Here is a 20,850-nt window from a genome sequence, read left to right as displayed (position 1 = left end):
AATTTCTCCTGGTGCCCACTGCCATGCTTTGAGCAGCTTCCAAATGTGGGAGTACAAGTTTTTAAGAAAGAAATAATTTTAAGTACTACCTGAAATCAGAGTCCAATATCCAATGAGATGAGAGAGCCTCTCATTTGCATCCCTAATGCTACAGCTAATCGTAACAGCTGCTGGGGTGAGAATAAATGAAGTCCTATACTGAACTTCATTTTTACGTGAAAATTTTGCTCTTTGTTAAATTTCGCTTGCCCAGCCTTTATGATACAATGACACTTGCTCAAGCCAAGTGCTGTTCAGATGCCACTCTAATCAAGCAGCAAACAGCACACCCAACACTGGAGAAAAAAAAATAAATACTGACCAATACATGTGATAAGGCTCAATTTAGTTGCAAGAGCGCAGGTGGAAAAACTCAGAACAAAATTGGCACTGTGTGGTTTTTAATTGCTCTAGCTTTCTACATAAAAATGATAGCCTATCAAGTTGTCAGGCATCTTTATTCTCTCAGTGTCTCAGAAATGACCTATTGCAATAAGCATCACATAAAATAGGAGCAATATCAAAACCGTGGCTTCAATCTTCCCACTAGTAAAATTCACATCCTGAAATTCTTCTTGTGCCTGTCAAACAAGAGCTTTTCTGCTTAGCCTGCAACATTCACAAGCTGTCAGCATGTTATATACATCTTACAGGCAGAAGTACGTGCACTCTGCAATCTGAACATACTTTTCTGGAGCACAAACTATCACCCACTTGCAAGAAGTCTATCCACTCCTTCCCCCTCCTGTTTAGCTCTTGTCAGCCGGGATGCCTGCACAACGGCTGGGAGTGCTGGGCTCTCTGCCTCACTTAGCTGATTTGTTCCTTTTCTGGATAACATGAAGTGAGGATAGTGCTGCCTTCTTGGTGCAAACAGGGAATTAGCTGTGGGACATGAGAGTGGAGGGATAAAGCACAATTCCTTCATTTGGATGGGGTTATCAGCACTGAGGGGTGTGATAATCGAAAGAACAAATAATTAATAGGAATATTACAAGGGCATAAAAAGCACAGTACTTCGCAGGACTGACATCCAAGGGCAAAATGCAGACAATTCTTTCCAGAGTTACCAGCAAAAGCCAGCTGCAGCCCACCCTGAATGCATCGGGAAAAAATCCACAGGACCAAAGAGGCACTTTGCAGGGGAGAGGGCTGGAACACTGTGTCTTCCTCTTCCAGGATGGTGACCTGCTACCTGCATTGCTGTGACATCCAAAACTTTTACAGCAGATTCATACCTTTAAAACGCACCTACATTTCTGCTTTAGTCACTCCCTGTCGTAAGGACAAGATGATAGATGAAAGCTGAATCTAGATTTGAGATATATGAACAAATAATAGGAATATTTAAAAGATGAAATTAGGTTAGATATGCTGGAAACAATGCCCAACATTTCCTTAAAACTTTATTTCAAATCTTAAATTTCCTTAGTAGCTGGATGCAAACAAGTCACACTTCTGCAGCAGAACCAACTTCCAAAAATTTGGAAATAACTACAACTGTTACATGCCCTGCCTACAAGTAGACTAGAGCCACCCGTTTTGAAAGAACAAGTACTAAACTGGTAATAAGGCAATGCTCTTGCTCTTCAGCAGCTTCAGTACAGAAACATTGGTGCAGTGTTTCACACACAGAGTCCTCAAGGTGTTTTTTAAGCCATAGAAGGGTAATATCCCCTTCTGGCAAAGCTATTCTGCCTTTCGGTACAGCAATAACTTTTGATTTTACCCATGCAATAGTATGCCAGCAGCAACCACGTTGGGTTAAATAACACTTCTGAAAAATGGAATTAAGGAAATAACCAGCAGGCTTCTTAAAGGATTTCATCATCCAGTTTTCCCATTTTCTGTCCGCTCAATTATTGCTTCTCAGCCTCCTACCACTGTCCTCTCCTCCTCATATTTGGCAACCGTGGGAGTCATCAGTGTTTCATTAAGCTCTGCTGCTATACTGCTGTTCTGCCAAAGTTGTAGAAAGGTTTATGTGGCTTCCCTGACAATTTCTAGTTTATAACCTAGTTTTATGATGCTGTGTCAGGAAAGAGAAGCATATGTTAAGAGAAGGGAGCCAAAGGTACGTGTGGAAGGCGGAGAAGGGAAGCAAAAGCCTGAGAACAGCTGAGGTCTGAGGCACTGGAGAAAGAACACACGCACTGATCTGCAGGCAGGCAAATACGGTTTTCCTTTTAGTGTAATCACAAATACTGTCAAGTAAAACTTTAATTATTTATTTTAAAGTTTCTAACCCTCCTACTAACCTACTTCCACAGGACTAACCTGTAGTAATTCAGGTAGAAGATTATTTCTAGCTTATTGCCCTTGTAACAATCCAGTTTTCTACTTCCTTATCCAATATATCAAGAAATTGCTAACAGACATATGTGCCAATATTAGCTACCCCTGCTGCTCCTGAAGGGGAGGAATCAAAGGCAACACATATGACATGCCCTGCTCAAGCAAAGACCAAAGAATCAATTACTGTTGTAGATTTTTTACTATAGTAAAAATGATAAGCAATTCCTATAGGTTGCACAAATTTCATCCTTACCAAAATTATGGTATTTATTTTTGCCAGGGTACATTCAGATCAGTGAAAAGCACCAGATTTACTTAATCCAGAAGTTGAACCTTTTATACTCAAATACTGAGTGCCAAACAAGCCTTCTCCATGCTGCAGCAGGTAATTAAGCTCCAGAGAGTGCGAGGAAACGCAACATTGCCAAGAGCTTCCATCCACTGCTGAAACTCATTCACTGCAGTTTTCCAGATGATTTATGTAATCTTTTTTGGCTCTGTTTTTAACTCTTTTTCCTCTCTCACTTATTAACCAATATTTAGAAATATAACACTTTGACACTAATAAGAAATCTGCATCACAGCACTTAATGAGCTGAAACTGAATACAGATTAAATCTGATGCAAATTCCAGTGTGCCGAACCAGCAGTAATAAAGTTTCCCTTTAACCTCTACCAAAGAGCAGTTTTAGGGATATAACAAAGGTGTTTACATCAACTAAAAAGCTGAGAACTTTCTTCACGGTCCCAGAAAAGCGCAGGTTGTATTCAACTATACAGACTTATCAGTATAACCACCCAAGGTTAACCTCACAGTGTCAGTGTATTTATTCCCAGGCTGCAAATGCTGTCTCCTCGTGCTGGCCAGTTAAGCAAGCTGGAGATACAGGACTCAAAAGGTCACACGCAACTGCACTAGCATACATTTCCCATCACTCACAAGTGTCTAAATGTATGCAGACACATATATGAATGCAATCAATAAATTGTTCTACCACACTAATCCTTCCCTTGCCTTTACGGGATGTAATTAAAATGCATCAGCTGTACATGATGCCCCACTTTGACTCCGCACACATTACGTAACACTGCAGCACTTCACCACTCTGTCTCGCTGCAAGATTAGACATCAATTACAGTGACATGTGTTGCCTGAAGATACACAGCATCCCAGTTTATCCAAAGCTCAATAGCGTTTTTCGTCACCACTTCTAGAATATTGGCAAATAATAAACAAAGGCACTTTGACTCAAACGGTCTTTACAATTCCCAAACTCAAAAGACTTTTACATGTACAGTAGAAAAATCTTTCAGCACCAACTCGTAAGCCTGTTATGTTACTCAACAGTGGAGCTTTTGTTGCAGCGATTAACATATAAATACCCTGGAATATGACCATCTACTTACACAGCTGAATCAAATCCTAAGCAAAACCTGGTGTTAACACCAGGGTTTTTTTCCTCCAGGTAGAGCCAAACCTGAACTGTTAACTCTGGGTGTCCAACCCAGACTGAACTCTTTCCCATCCCCTAAAAATATATGGTTAATGATCAACCTCTCCGTTCTGCCTTAACAAATTTTCAATTAAAATCATACTTGCTTAATGGGGACCTATTCAACATGGGGCTGGTCATAGCTGGGAGGGGGCTGCCCAGCAGCATCACAAGGCTGCAGTGAGCGTAGCCTGAGCCCTTGGTTGGGTGCTCTGATGCTGTGCTGTTCTGCAGTGCAAGGATTTTGCATCTAAGGAAAGCTTTGACTATCCTTCTGCACTGCTCTAACCAGACCTCAAGGGGAGGTAGGAGCGTGACGAACACAACTAAACAAGGGCAAGATGAAAAGCATGGCTAGGACATCCCAAATTTTGTAAGGCTCACTCAAGGTTGTCTTTTAAGATACCATTTCTAGCAAACACTGGGCTAGAAGGCATCACCTAGATATCAAACTCCCATTCACTACAGCAGAAGTTTACACCTGATGTGTCTGCTCTACCCCACCAACCCCCAATCCCTAGGAAACCATAAAGAATCTAGTTCGCACTGCCAAACAAATGACTGGCACATATGTAGCCCAGCACGGCATCTAGTCCGTGCATCCAGGAACGGAACTTGAAAAAGGAAGGCAAACAGACTTGAAGGTAGCCAAGAAAGTATTTCTTGTCAAGCAGGCAGCCAGCCAGAGTATGGTCTGCACAACATTTGTGCCCTTGAATTGCAAGCAGCAAGGAAAACAGTTCATTTCCAGCCTCAAATTGTGGGTATTAGAAAATGCAGAAGGTGTACAGCAGAGTAAAATACAAGGAGCTTGTCTTTGCACATTGATAAAAATTATCCTCTTCCTCAATTTTTAGGCGTGACTACACATTTGGAAGCCATGTGAAAACAGTGAGTCAAGAAAGTGGGTTTTGGCCTGTGTACCCCTGTAGATACCACCTGAAAACCTTCATCTTCTTGGGGATTACCGACCAAACAGTTGATCTTTAAATTTCAGCTGAGATCACATTTCCATAGTCCTTTTAAGAGCCAGTAATTGGTGCAGGCAGCTCCTTCTATAATTACCATAGCTGACCTAACACAAAAAAATATAACAGCTAATAAACATTATAGGTACCTCGTATAAACTTTATATTCTAAAAGCTGTTTTTTTCCAGCTAGAAGTGCACAAACTAGAGGGGGAAAAACCTGAATTAATCTACCTACACTCCTTAAGCCATTCAAGTCATGGCAGCCTCAAAGTGCTTTACTCCCCTTTTCAATACTCACTCAAAGCCTCCCAAAACGCCACCATTCCTGTAACAGGCTTACAAACAGTGTATTGTTAATTGTTACTACACAGTAAAATCAACCTTCTGGCCTTTCTAAACTCTTTAGGGCTATAGGTTTGTTTATGACAGGAATAAACACTCTGCCTGCGATCACTTTCATCCCAATTATGCTACTACTGGGAAGCCTTACCAGCTAGAAGTCAGCAAAGAATAGTAACACTGCATTCACTTTTAAATTACTTGCTATTTTAAAGGTGTTGCTGAATTATAGATAAACACACTGATTCTTCTAACTCATTATTCATTGTATACTTTAAAAAAAAAGAGAGGCATTTTGAAAATAACCCATACTAAGCTCCTAAAGAGAAATTGCATTCCTCTACACAGTCCCCTTTATTGAGGTTAATTCCTCATGTGGCTATATCAAGCGAAACATAAATCCTATTAGTGCTTTTCTTATTTGCTTTAACAAATGAACTGCAAGTTGTAGTTTGCAGGCATGGTTTTCCACACAGACCACTGCTCCAGGAAAAACACTGCAATTCATCAGTTGTTTTAACAATCTTTAGACATATGAATGCTGGTCACAGGACTATCATACAGAGAATTTTAATCAACTGAGCACACACACCCCCCGCAAAAAAAAACCACAGTGGTTTTCCTTTATAACTATTCATGCCACCAACTGCCCGCCTTGTGGGTAAAGCATTATAGAAAACCATCTTCTCAGATGAAATTATGTGGGCTGATTAAAAAGATGGTGTTGGTGTTTATGTTGCCTGCCTCAAACTTTCAAGTTTTCCTACATGCCACCTTCTATAAGCTTGTATGTTTTGGCTTGAACATGAATTTACATGAAACGCATTCTGCATGCGTACTGAGGAGATTTAAAAGCAGAGCTGCTTTCACATTGAAGTCTTCTAAACTTGAGCTATATAAAAAAAATCATCTTCTTAGTATTTTGAGCTTGCAGGGTCATACTACAAAGTTGCACACATGGGAAATTTTGGTAACTAGAGCAGAACTTAACCTCCAAGTCTCAGGCAGCACTCCAAGTAACACTCTTTACTGCATCCCGGAAGAGTGGCTCCTCCACCCTTACCGAGCTGTTTCAAAATTATACGACTTGCATTTATACATGAAGGATAATGAGACCCATGGAGTCATCGCTTTGCACCAAATAACTGGAAATAATATTTTGGAATAAAATGTAATCATACAAGATGAAAAAGACATCTTACCACAGATTCTCTTATGTGCAATCTTTACTTGCACGTGTTATGTTTCACAATTAGTGAGCCTATGCACACAAGGATAAATTTATCAAAATCTGAAGTTAACAAGCAGAGCACACCAGCAAATAAGACAGCAGACACTTCCTTTACGAGAATTAGGCCCTAACAGGGGCCAAGTAGAACACAACTCTTCCAACCAACCAGACAAGTATTTTTAATCATATCATGAAAGGCAATTTTACTTTACATCACTCTGCTTGTAACCTTTTTCTTGTCATTTGGACTTATATATATATAATGTTCCATTCTTTTATAAGTTACAGGTGTAGTCAGCAACGTGGCATTATTCATCCAACCAAGGAAACCTATATAATTTAAGATTGAAAACTAACTAATTCCCCAAGACTGAATTTGGCAATCCTTTAATATCTGACAGAGGGGAAGTTGTACTGAACCCCTCGCCTGAAGGTTACAGATCAAAAACATTTGAAAACTTAAACACGTTTTGCCACATCAACAGGGTAGGAATCCATAGTGCAGAAAAATAACCTTCCCCTTCATTTATCTCTGTAACCTCTCACATATGCTGACTGATGCAGTCCTTGGCACAAGATTTATGACCCATGACTTTGACTACCTCAGAGAAGAGGGGAGCACTTGTTAAGACTACTCCTTAATTAAACTACAGAGGAAGCGCCACCCTCAGCTTTTTAACTGATTACGTAATCTTATTTTCTCATTTCGTCCCCAAATAGCCTGAAAGCTCCCCCATGCACCTGTTCAGCATTGCCACTGTTACACAGCGTGTCTGTATCTGGGGCCATGCTGCAAATCACTAGGGAAGGGGTGTCAACACTGCTGCTCACCACAGGTCGCTAACGACCTTGAGATGCTAGCCAGTTTAGGTTTGAAAACTGTGTTTCTTGCATATTGCTGTTTGTTGAGTCAAAAAGGAAAGGGGAAAATTTAAATTCAATTTTCATTTCAGACACATGAAAGTTTCCTTCTGCTCTTATTTAAAGTCAATATAAAGTAAGCATCATTCAATTTATGTGGCAAAGGCATTATTAGAAATAATTCCCTTAGTGAAAAAAACCCCAAACTTTTCGAATAAGCAGTTTTTCTAAAAAAGCAGATGTAGTGCAGAACCAGTACAAAGGTGATAAACTGACACTGAAGTCTAGCAACCAGAAACCTATTTTTGTAAAGTTTTACAGAATAACGACTCAAGGAGGGAGAGAAGGAGCAGAGCACCGTGCATCTGGTCTTCATTTCTGTTGTAGTTTGGAACAAAACCCCGGATTAGATGTTTCTGAGGCTGCAGTGGCATCCCATCACTACATAAATTGTTTAATTTGCATCTGAGTACAATAAACAGTAATTTTTAAATCACCTGATGTAGTCCATGTAAGTCAGCAGGTATGCCTGTAATGAGTCTTCCTTGCCAGAAAATGTCTGGCTTCGTAATACATGATATGCCTGACTTTCCAAATCAGGCAAGGAAAACAACAGTGAATGCTGCAACAGTATCCACTAGAATTAATTAATACTGGTAAACAATCAGTTACCCAAATATCCGAGGCATTTTGTTGGGTTTAGATTCACAAAGATTCCTCCTTGAGCATCAAAATTTAGTATTACATCTTAGAATATGCAATTTAATATTAATTTTCCTGCCACCTACTGTAAAGTATGCAAACTTGAATTCCAGTCTCCAAAGAAATATTTTCATTCCCAGAAGTATCCAGATGTAACATTTGTAAGAGGTATTAAAACACCTCTAGATCAAGAGCTCATTTAAAAGCAGCAGGGTATTTTTGGAATTATGCAGATTATCCTGGAGGGCCTCAATTCTGATAGACTAAATTATTGAAAGACCATTGTTTACAGAGCAGCACAACTGATAAAAGGAGGAAATTCATGTTTTTAAACAGTCTATACCTAAGAACACAGAAAATGATCCCGCTCAGTTTATCACTTGAACCTGAAAGAACATAAATGATCCAGAGGAGGATAGAAATTCAAGGTTAAGACAATCTGAGCAGAAGCTATACAAAATTTATCGTCATATTAAGAGATTGCACTGCCTTGTGGTGGGACACTTGCCAAAGACAAAACTGATACTGAGGACAGAACCAGGCTGCTGTAGGGACTGATCCTTTTGATTCACTGTTCTCCATATTGACACTTCTGTGGAGAAAAAGTAGTTTTGCTCTGGAAATGTGTTAAGGCTTCTTCAGCTGACTGCAGAATCTGTTTCTGAAGACTGCCTGTCACAATGACATTTGTTTTGACGTTATTTTATGGACACAGTTCTGGCTTCCAAGGAATTCAGTCTCTATTTGCAGAAAGTTTGCTTCATTAAAATGTTTTTTATTTAGTAATCTGGAGGAAGACGATGAAGTTACGATTTCGGCATTCAGCTGCTCTACCTCTGAAGTTTAAGCTCATCTAACTTTTCTTCAAAGTCTCCTTCCAGCTGCTATGCAAAACGTTGGTGGGATCCCACGCAGGAGTGCCTGAGTGGTTCCAGCTACCTAGGGCCTGCGTCTACGTAAACCAGCAGCTCTGCCCTCACACACAGCACTACTCACAGCCCTGGGAGATGGCATCTAACTAGTGTTAGATCAGTGTAATGCAGCAGCCACCATTCCCTATAATAAAAGAAACTCAGACTCATCCTTCTGTTTACCCAATGCCAAGAAGGTATTTGCATCTAAATCCTTCCTTTTCAGAACGCCACATGGACACTGGGCATTTCAAGGTTGAAACAACTTCATAAAGCACCTACTTTACAAAGGGATTCAGCATAAATGTGGACTGCTGAAACATGCTACAGTGACAGCACAGTTACTTAGCAGACCTGTGCTTTCATGAACTTTTATGCTATTTTACGCAAATGGAACAGTTTCCAATGACAATGACTGGAAGGGGGGAAACCTTGTTTGCTGTCTTCCTCAGCAGCGTGCACGTGGATTGCATGTCTTTCCTCAAATGAGGAGTGACAAAGGACCTGAATATCTTCTCAGTTTCAAAGCGCAAGTAGAATCACCTACCAAGTCTAGCAGCACTTGCTAAGTGCTTTAGTGCTCTTGCCAGCCATTACCTGCTCCCAGCTAAGTCTTTTCTTCCCCTTTGCTACCTACTCATCTTACTCTTCTTTGTGAGTTTAGGCTTTCAGGTCATTCTGGTTGCAGGCAAGTTATGCTTCCTTGTCTGATGAAACCCTTTTAAATCCAGATTATTTCTGTAAAAAAACAGGTCACACTCAGTTTTCATGCTCTGTATCAACTACACCGCAAAAAATCCACCATGGGGCTTCAATTGAAGATCGCCAAATGTTAATACAGTATAGTGCTGAGTTTACTTATGGAAAAATCTGCATCTGTGCTGCTTTGTACCCACTGTTACTCAAGACTTCAGAGAGAGGAATATGTTTATGGAGTTACCTGAGCTACTGGGGATTTATCCAAACCAATGTAAATAAAATCTATGACCTGGTTTTCCCCTGTTTAGTTAAATGGACTTGTATTAAAATTTATCCTCAAACTGAACCAGCAGCTCAACACTTTTCCAATAATTTCTTGCAAAATAGCCTGCAGAAAGCATATCTGAAACCTTCTCAACCGTTGTTTGGATAAAAGAGGATGATTAAAATGGAGTCCCAGAGGGTGCATCGCAACAGAAACACTGTTGCAACAAGCACACAGGAGACTCAGAGAGGAACAGAGCTTAGCTTAAGGGGCTGCAGCTTTGACAATCCTCTTGAAGCAAGCTTTATTAAAGCATTTCATGATTTGGCAACAACCGGTTGCCATTCTTTTAATTTCAAAAGTGGCCTTAATTTTATTTCCTTGAAAAGTAAGACTCCTGTTCACTAAGGAATTCTCAGCCACTCCCTTTTCATTACCTGTTTCACAATCCACATTCAACAGAAGACCACTGATTTGAGTCTTGGCATGGCAAGTTTCAGAAGCTGGGTGCCCGAATCTTGGTCCTGCATCTACAAGTCTCCACCACCAGAACGTCATCCAAAGGGTTGAAAGTTTTCTTTTTACACTAAAGAACAGGCAATTGCCTGCTGGAAAATTCCCCTGGTGGCAATTACTGTGTAATAAAGAACATGGAAACACTATTGTGTTTCATCTGTTAACAGGAGGGGAAAGCTACCTCTCAGAGTTGAGGGGCAAACTCAACCTGAAACTCAGACAGCCATTGTGCATGCACATATGTTCACATATTCACCCGACATCTTGCTCTCCTAGAGGCTGTTCAGACAGAAATATGAAACGATGTGGGCTTTGTAAATTTGGCTGAGAGTGTATGTGGGTGGAAAGAAGATTAACAGGAGGGGTTTAGTAGGAAAGAGGTTGCGTAAATGTGCGTGTTTAAAACCACTCAATTTTAGTACATTTTCAGGAGGCGAAAGTCTGCCCCTACTTCTCCCATCGTTTCCCTGCTACTCACAGGAGATCTTATAAGGGAGCACTAAAAATACAGGGATCCTGCAGTTCCTTGAGTCCAATACATGCCCCTTTCTACTCCAGAGCTGCCCGTGAAAGCAGAAACCTATAGGCTTGTCTTGGCTATAGCAACAAGGTGGGTCTGATGCGTGTGGGAGGAACAAACTGCAAGACAGTTCAGTGACCCAATGTTAAAAAAAAGCACATTTACAATAGACAAAGAAAATCTAAAAGTCATTGGCTGATATGCAAACTAAAAACAACAAAAAAATCTGTATATAATTTAACATAGTCCCATAACCAGTTCATCACTATTAGCCTGTAGCAGTGTTATTAACTAGTCCTTATTTCTGCTGATTTACGAGATCTCCTTGGGACAGAAGGGAACAAGAGATTGGGAAAGAAAGGGAACACATATGTCAAAGTACTCCTAAGTCATTGCAGAAGTTTAGCCTCTCTTAAAACTTGGCTACTCAAGATAAAAAGGAGACAGCATGCTGGACAGGAAAGATTTACTGGTAGAAAGAAGCATCTGCATAAGGATAGAGATGTCCATTTCCTTCTTAGGGAGTGATTATTTTTGGAGGCCTCAAGCTCTTCCCACAAATCAGACTGAAATGTCTATCGCTGCAGAAAAAAATAGATTTGAGGAACGGAGATGACAAAACCAAAACCCAATTTTAAGCCCTCCATCCTTATATAAGAGCTGACAGTCTGCATTTTATACAGTATGCTTTGTCTTGCAGCATGCTTCCTCTATCAGTCCACAGTTCTCAGACGTGTTAGCATTCCTTGCATGTCATATGGTCCCTCATGCCAACCTCAGATCATACAAGCTCTCAAAAGGAAAACTTCTGAGGATTCAAAGAAGCGTTCTCACACACAATTTTTACTGCAAATACTCTTTATGCTAGGGGGGAAAAAAGTATTAATATTCCCACAGTACACAATTAAAAGATCAAGACCTTTTGTTAAAAATTCAGAATGGGAGAACACAGCACCAGAGCAAGTAGAAGACCTATTTTAGAAAATACGTAGCTTCTTTAGCAGATGTTCAGCCAAAAAAAAAGGGAACAAAACATTACCTACTGCTAAGTAATAGGAAACATCTTTCATGCTATAAGAGAAGCCTCTGAATTTCTTTGCACTCAACTTCCCTTTCCTAGTAAGGCTATTCATCCAAAAGTCACACAGTCTGTACAGTCCTAAAGCCAGCACAGATCCTCATGTTACCCCAGCTGAAAATCTGCCATGTGTTATCAGTTGTGCCTCTGAAGGCCAGATTCAGTGTTAAAGAAAAACAGAACATTGATATAAAAAAAGCTCTGTAAATAACAGTTGTTGCACAACTGCCAGACCATGTGGCATTTGCCTTGATATGAAAATAAAGCATGTACTCCTACTGTCCCCAGGATTAACAAACTTATTAGCTGCACAGCACCTTTCTTTAAAGGTGCCTTAAATGCATCCTTAACCAAACCTTTCACTAAGGACCACATGCATTCAAAACCTGCTGCTATTGATTCGAGGTCAAAAGATATTTTATCTAAGAGAACAGTGACACGATATGAAGGCCTTACTGACTTGCTTGTTGGTTAAAAAACCCAAAAGTACAGTAAAGTTAGTCTTACACAACTCCTTAGTGGACATAAAATTAGTCCATAAGTAAAAAAATGATGGGTGGGGAGATTTTATAGGGCAATTAACGTGTGCCTCAAGCACAGCATTTGCTATTTTATACATTCCACAAATTAAGATTTGAATACAAACTTTACATGATCTTAAAGACCAGCTTCAAAGCTAACAAGGCTGAAAAATTTATTTAGTTGTTTATTATGCTCAGGTTTTGGGATCCACTGTAAATTCAATTTTTGTCTTTAGATTAGCTCTGTTACAGTCCCCTCTTGGGACAGGTCAGCTCTCAAGCCATTAATTCTTCCAAGGAGTAATTCAGATCCTGCAATTCACTGTCAGCATCAAACACAGCTACACCTGGGAGCCCAGATGCAGCTAGACTGTACAGGAATTTAACTTTGAGAATCAAAGAGCAGCTTACAGCAGCTCAAACAGTTTTGTCCTGGTCAGACAAGGTAAGGCAATGCACAGCTCAAATGGTAAGATGCAGCTTTGTACAAAGACAGTTATAAATACATATAACCTTAACATAAACGTAACCTCTGGCAGAGATGAGGAATAAACTTCACTACTTTGAGCTGTGATAAAATAAGGAGTCAGTGCTGCTTTACGTTGAAGAGCTTCCCCCATCTACGAGAATTTTTCCAGCCAGTCTGCCTTTTTTCACTTGAATTACAGGCATCCTCTAAAAGCTCATCCAATCCCTTTGTTCCCCTTTCCCCCACCAGATTTCAGGTTTTTAGATTTCCTTTGATCTCAGGCTTAGCCTTAGGAAAACTATCCCCCTTCCACGCTGAACTGAGTCAGCAATTGATACCCTAATTCCTTTGAAGAAACAAACCTAGAAGCTAACTTACCTGTCAGATTTCATGCTTGGTCTCTAAATACGTCTCCATAACCTCCTCTTTACCTACATGCATTCTTCTCAGACGGGTATCAACACTAGATTTCAATGGGGAAATTCACTACTTCATACTAAAAGTCTGCAATATTAAATCTCTTCAGCATAATGACTTTTCAGCTACCACACTGAGATTTCTCAGAATCAGCAGTTTGAATTATTGCTTAACACACTTTTTCCATACTGGCAATTTCACATGAACTACATTTGAAGACCCTTTAAGCATGGTCTGCTAAGTTTTAGGCTGGAAGAATTCTGAGTGTTAGATTATTTTTTTCTGAGCTAACATGTTTAAATGCTCTAACGGAGAAATGACAGCCCAAACTCCTGAACAGCTTTTCTACATGTATAAGACCTAAGAAACGTATCTCTTGCCTCTCATGAGACATGAGGAACCACAGTATTTTGCTGATTTGAAAGCATATAATGAGAAATAACTTATTTTCCAAACAAAAATAATCTATGGTATTCTGCTCTGCTTAGTTCAGACCTTCTCTTTATTAAAATTTATTAATTAGCATTGAAATACAGTTTCCATAAATGCTATTCCTTTGTGTTACTGCCTAAAAAGAACACCATGATCATGGTTATGCTTAAAATGACCAACTTCAACATTTAATGCTAAACTGGCTAATGTTTACTACAAGAGCCCATTAACTCTCACAGCAAAACAAAGTAATGCTATCACAGATAGGCACTCAGATACGAAATGCATAAAAATCAAGGTACTGTACCAGAGAAACAGCCCTAAGTTGAAGTGACATTATAAATGTAAGCAGCACATATAAACTGTTCAAGTCTTTTCCTTATGTAAATGTACATAGTTTCTTTTTAAAAGCACTAGTTACTATAATTTATGCAGAAGCATAAGGAACAGTTCTGGTGCTGACAATCACTTCTGTGCCTATTAACTATTCATAGAACACTCAATGACATTGGGAAGAGCCTTTGAAGCAATGGTAAAGGCTTTGCAAAGCTTTTTTATTAACTAGACAATGTAAAACTTCATGTTTACAGCTACCACTACTCAGAAAGCAAGTTTTTCACACTGAAAGAAGCAGCCACTCCAAGTCACAGAACAGAGATTTTTGTCTTTCGTAGTCCTAATGAAACAGGCACATGGATCCCACTTTTAGAAGCACTGTAATTCACTGGTTGCATTACAACCCGAATTGTGCTTGAATTACAACTCAAAGGATCTGAAATTACCCAATTACGTTATTTAATAATGGCTTAACGTGTCATTAACAGAAGCCATGTATTACAATTTCATTGAACGAGTTTCTTCAAAAAGCAGTTTCTCTAAGTTTACACTACAGTAGTCATCAGTTTCTCCTCACTTTTATTCACTCAGTCCCTTGCAAAATAATCCTTAAAATGTATCCAAATTTTCCATGAACTGTTATGAACTGGAAGTAGTTTTAGAAATTTAATCCTTAGAAGCCAAGTTTAGCGATGGAAGAAAATACACTGTCATCTAAACAATAGCAGGATTTTAATTCCCTCTCACAGATAAGCAGCATTAAGTACCAGATGTTTCAGAAAACAAAGGCCTCGTCTTGCTTCTATGGAGTTTATAATACATGGCTGAAATGTGACAGGGCAAGCAAACAGTTGTGTTAATGCACCAAACATACTCAGGAGTAATACAAAAATCACTCAGTTGCTCAAAAACCTTGGATGAACAAGTAAACCTAGGGTTTACTGACAGTTTATTTTCTAATAAAATTTTAACACTGGCTGGGAGGAACTGCTGATTGAACAGGTCTTCAGAAAAGGTTAATGGAAGATTTCCAGAGATCAAAACTTGTGAAAGTGACAACTAATATAATGTCATCTGAAGTCAGCCTGCCACTTCACATATTTGGCAAATTTTTATATCCTCTGAATTCTTCTAAAGAAGTTCTCTGCTCATTTTGGATTCTTAAGCTGCAGACAGTAAGAAATCAAACAGCAAGTTAAAATAAAAAACCCATGTAATACATATTTGGCTTGTTCTTGTTGCTAAGCTACTAAAGCCCAGTTAGGACTAGAAGACTTACAGATTTGTAGCTGCATTTCTAACAAGCCAATATAACATCAATCTAAGCATTGCAATAAAGGCAAAGATTAAAGTCACAAATCAGAACTTATTTTGGTAGGGGTACAGCAACTCCGGCATGTCCAGACGCTTCCAGTTCACAATATCTATTGATGCAAGCAGCTTTCACTGATGCCTTTAGTTCTTTACAAAAAGAAATCAAAACTTCAGGAAATTTAAACACAACAGGCATTCAACCACTGTTGAAATGAAAAGGGACTATGCAAAGGACTATCTTCTTCAGTTGCTAGTATCTGGTGGCTTACAGATCAAGTACAATAGGTTGTTCAACTGCCAAATCATAACTACACCTCTGATCCAGTGCACACAAACAGCTAGGGAGTGAATTACCTGCCAGCAGAAAGTGTGTAACATTGTACTAATGTCCCTAAGGTTCTAATGGTGGTATCCGATAGGAGTCTCTGGTTTCAGTTTTCTCTTGAGATACAGGACACAAGCATACACTGTAAAACTTAAATGTTAATATTCAACATACATCTGTAAGAAATAGTCTTTCTTGCATACCCAAAAGGCTTCTGGATCTTCAGTTTATTATAAGCAAAGTTGGTTAAGTCATCACACTTCCCCAGGTGCCACTTCTCAAAAATAGTTTCTTGAGCCAATTTAAATCTCACAGAAAACAACTGAATGTTGCTGTTACCAAAACAAGCAGCAAAGGGAATATTACAGGAGTCTTACAGCTACATGCAACCCCCCCCAGTGAGGAGCAAATATAGCTCATGTTGAGGCAGACAGATGTTGAGATTGATAAAGGTAAACAGAACCATGTAATTACCAAACAAACTAGATAAGTCACCCGTGAATAACTTAACCCTTCAGTGAATCCAGCCTTGGTTATTCCCTTGCTGAGGGAACATGAGCAAGAGCACAGAAGATTTTAACATTTATAACCAGCTACCTCCATTTCTTATCTCCATGGCATGAAACATCATTGCATGCCCACAGCCTTCTGCATCACTTTGTTACTTGCCAGCTTTTCTAGAAGCGAGCGCTCTTTTCTTCCCTTCCTCCAAATCCCAAAGTTACTTTGATCACTGGGGTTAGGGAAGGAAAGGAAGAGATATTTCTCAATTATCTGGAGGAAACAGATATGCTAGAAGAGCTCACAAAAGAAATGTAAACCAGCAGACTGGTCAGTAATTACCAGGATGGTTTATTTATACTGTCTGACCTTACTCTACAGTAATGTAAGGTCAAGCTTAGCCAGCTATACATTTTAAACATCCAAGTGCCAGCACAAACAAGAAAGCCCCCTGTACTTGGCACTGGTGAGACTGTACCTCAAATCCTGTGTTCAGTTTTGGGCCCCTCACTAAAGAAAGACGTTGAGGTGCTGGAGCATGTCAGAAGAAGGGCAACAAAAGTGGTGAAGGGTCTGGAGCACAAGTCTTAAGAGGAGTAGCTGAGGGAACTGGGGTTGTTTAGCCTGGAGAAAAAGAGGCTCAAGGGAGACCTTATCACTCTCTGCAGCTACCGAGGTGGGGGTTGGTCTCCTCTCCCAAGTAACAAGCAATAGGACAAGAGGAATTGACCTCAAATTGTGCCGGGGGGGGGGGTGGGGGGAGTAGATTGGATATGGGGGAAAATTTCTTCCCCGAAAGGGTTGTCACGCCTTGGAACAGGCTGACCAGGGAAGCTGTGGAGTCACCATCCCTGGAGGTATTGAAAGGCATGTAAATGTGACACTTAGGGTCATGATTATTAGTGATGGACTTAGCAGCGCTAGGATAAAGGTTGGACTCAATCTTAAATGTCTTTTCCAACCTAAATGATTCTATATTTCTATAAAATAGTACAGGCCACTTACAAAACTGGGGGTCATGCAAAGCAGGATGCAATGTTTTGCATTCATGATAGACAGTAATTGAACCAACACTGCTAGTACATATTACTTAATTTGCTAAATCTCACTTTACCCAAAACAAAAAAAACTCAAAACATATTATGGACAATATAAATGTTCCTAGATTAAGTTGCATCTGTTTTATTCAGCAAGTCAGGCTGATCAGAAAGCTTCTATTTGCAGAACATTGATAATCTATTTTAACTATGTCACAGATAGATCCAAAAAGGACATTTGATGAGCTCTGAAAATGAAAATTTTCATGAAAACTTGAAGGAATAATTCATCAGCATCTCTCATGGCCCTAACTGCACTGATTATTGACTGCTCCGTTGACTCAAAAGAAACCAACTAGTAATTTCATACAAAACCCAAATTTTTAACTGTGGGAAAACTACACAAAAGTATGTGTACATTGGATGCTCACAAGTTCAATCTCTTATTCCTTTTTGTCATATCAAATATAAAAATACAAATGTTTCATTTGAGATGCTAACCTTGAAACAATTTTTAAGCAATGTTGTAAATAGTATTCAATTCATATTCGAAATCAACTCAACCAGAGAGTCAGTTGAGTGCTTCTGTTTGGCCACAGCTAAGCATGCTGTAAGGCACAACCACATGTATAAGCCAAGGCAAACATTAGCAAACATCTAACATGCATATATTGTATATACACCTATACAGTGTGCACACATCATTGATTTATTCACTCAAGGTAGCACACTCAGTCCAGTACTTCCATTCAGTTTCATTGTAACATTTTCTGAAATCTGACAGAGAACATGATTTTCTAGATTTGATAAAGGTAATACCAGATACTGTTAATACTGTAAGCAGTTTATTAGAAACCTAATACAGTACTCACCACAAAATTTAACAGTCTACTCCTATTCTAAACTTCACTGCCCCCCCATTATTAACTAATTGTATCATGGTTTATTTGTATGTACTCTCATGTTATAAACTAGATAGATCACATAAGACTCAGTAGTGGTTTTAAATAAATGCAGTATTTCAGCAGTAGTTGGAAAAGCCAAATTATCTAACTGCTTAAAGTATTGTATCCTGAACCGCTTCTCCATAAATAAAAAGAAGCTTTTACAGCCTAATGTTGTTTCTAGTTTCTACAACACTTACCTTTTAGTAAAGAATTTTAGACTTATATCAGGTTAAAATTTTTACAGAGAGAAGCAGTATTAGACAGAAGATGAATGTAAATAAAAATCCTTCCCACTTAAACATGGTCACATAACTGAATCTGTGGCACAGTCAATAACAAAACAACAAAACTCTTTTTACCTTACGTACTTTTAGTTGGTGGACCCCACTTCCCTCTTACTCTACCTCAATGAATGCAAAAAGGTATAGAAAGTTTCAATTAACATAAATGAGAATTACTTACCAATTTGTAACAATACAGGTGTTACCAAAGCTGTCTCCATGGCATAACAAAATTCCCTGCCAAACATTACTGCACCATGCATCACCCACAGGCGTATTGGTATCCGGTCTATGGATCCTTCACTAATGGTCTCCTCCCTACTTTCATTCTCCTTGTTTTCTGGTTTCTGAAGCTGTGCCACAGGTAGATCTTGAACTTGCATAGATTCCGAGTCAGCATTCTGGGGAGCCATTTTCATTACCATAAAAAATATATATTTGTTATATCTATATAAATAATACTACCATAACTCCATGAACAAGTTAGGGTGTCTTCTCTTTCTGCTTCTGCTCCTCAGGCAAGTAATGCTTATATTCCTTTTGTACAAACAGGTATCTTGCAACTTCTTGTATAGATACAAGACATTAAGAAATAAAAGCTATTTGGTAGGAATTTCAACATATGGCTTGCTGGTTTACTGTGAGTTAGAGTTAAAAATCCATAATTGCCATTCAGTTAATACCAGTTTCATAATTATTATTGAAGAAGTGCTGAAGTTGTTATTCTTGCTACAGAGAGGTGGAAAGCCGACACAAAGAGGTGCTCCACTGTTAATCCCCATCGAGTGGCTGATTAATCTGCAACAAAAAGCAAGCATTTAAAAATTTCAATAGCATTTTTCAGGATATTGTGCCCCCCCCTCCCCCTTAACCATATACCCTATTTCCTGCTTAATGCTTTCCATTGTCCTTGCCTAGTGTAAGGTCTTTTATTCCACATTCCCTCCTACCTCTGGACTTTCCACTGAAATGCAGTTACTCTTCACATTTTAAATGATGCTTAACTGTATATATCAGTGTATTTGTCTGAGATCCTTAGAACATTGAGCACAAAACTAACAAATTCTGGGAAATTTAATGCAGATTTCATTTCAGAAACAGCATAGGATATTCCAGTACTATGCCAGGAAGATGATTCATCAATTACCATTTACTTGCTGGCCAGACAGACATCTCCATTTAGACTTTTGGAAGTTGCCAGTTATTTTGCAGTAACCATCTCACTATCCTATAATGAAAATATTCCTCAAGCAAGCATAAGTAAAAATAAGCCATTAGGGATATAACTTTAAGGATTGATATTTAAGTATTTAAACTTCTAATGAAGATATATACAGCATATGCACCCATCTTCACTTTCTGCTCACAAGACCAGAGCATTTCACTCCCACATCCTATGAGGCTTCTGAAGTCCATGACAGTAGAATGGTACAATATCTTCCACCATACATTAAATTTATTAAAATAAATTTCAGCCAGGTAAGACAAGCTTCTCCTGTATTAACACCTCCTTTGTGCCACAGAAAGTCTAAGCAGACTACATACTGTAATATGTCAGTCAAAATGTGTTTAAGCACTTAGGAGAAAAAAAGGAAAGCATTGTATAAAAAGTCAGATGACAATGTTTCTACTAGAAGGATGCATAGTAACATCTATGCACACAGTATGACTGAACTCATATCCCAGGATAAAACCTCTTGGGGTTCTGGTTCCACAAGATGCTGGCTTTGGCAGCAAAGCTGGCCTAAGAAGTCCCCATGCTGCAGCTCAGCTCCCTGCCCCTTCAGTTGTGGCAACTAAAACTCTTTGTGGCTAGAGCATAAACCAGATCATTAAGTGGTGAACCTACAAATGAGCCTTAAGAAAAAGATGACATATTTGGGGTTTGAAGCACATCACATCAGCAACTCTGTTTCAGTGTGATCCGACACACTGTTCAACTAAAAGTGCAGCATGGGAACATCATCTTGATCATTCCCTCCTGCTGATACCCTCCTTTGAGCTGTACCCCCAGTGGGTTTATTGCATGTATTTTGTTCTTCCATTCAAGAGCAACTTTTTTGATCTGGCTTTTTCTCCTCCCAGGTTCCCCAAGGTTACTGGAGTTCTCCAATTTGATCGCCTCAATAACAACTTAAACACTACAATTTGCTTTTGGGCTAGTCAAACCTTTAAATCACACAAAAGAAGTTAACTTTCTGAACACACGTGCTCTGAGCCAAGTTTTAAATTCCAGGTTTTAGTTTATAAGCATTAAATAGCTCAGAACAAAATGGACTCAAAGCGTTTCTCCACCCACTCACAATTAAAAGGAGGAGCTGAGATGCACTTCCTAGGGTAACTGAATTAC

The 20,850-nt window shown here is 39.2% G+C and overlaps 1 protein-coding gene across 6 annotated transcripts in view; it reads right to left on the bottom strand.

Annotated features, from left to right (window-relative positions):
- Positions 1-20,850, bottom strand: part of SLC45A4 (solute carrier family 45 member 4) — a 90,353-nt gene that overhangs the window by 20,867 nt on the left and 48,636 nt on the right. For all 6 annotated transcript variants that reach the window (XM_027779110.2, XM_055800713.1, XM_027779111.2 and 3 more), the window contains one exon: positions 18,682-19,298. In XM_027779110.2, coding sequence (XP_027634911.1) covers positions 18,682-18,925 — 244 coding nt within the window. In that variant the 5' untranslated portion in view covers positions 18,926-19,298. The remainder of the gene's footprint in view (positions 1-18,681; positions 19,299-20,850) is intronic.

The sequence above is a fragment of the Falco peregrinus genome, chromosome 3, assembly GCF_023634155.1.
Source record: "Falco peregrinus isolate bFalPer1 chromosome 3, bFalPer1.pri, whole genome shotgun sequence".
Lineage (NCBI taxonomy): Eukaryota > Metazoa > Chordata > Aves > Falconiformes > Falconidae > Falco > Falco peregrinus.
Note: the sequence above shows the minus strand (reverse complement) of the source record. Positions and strands in the feature narration are given on the sequence as shown.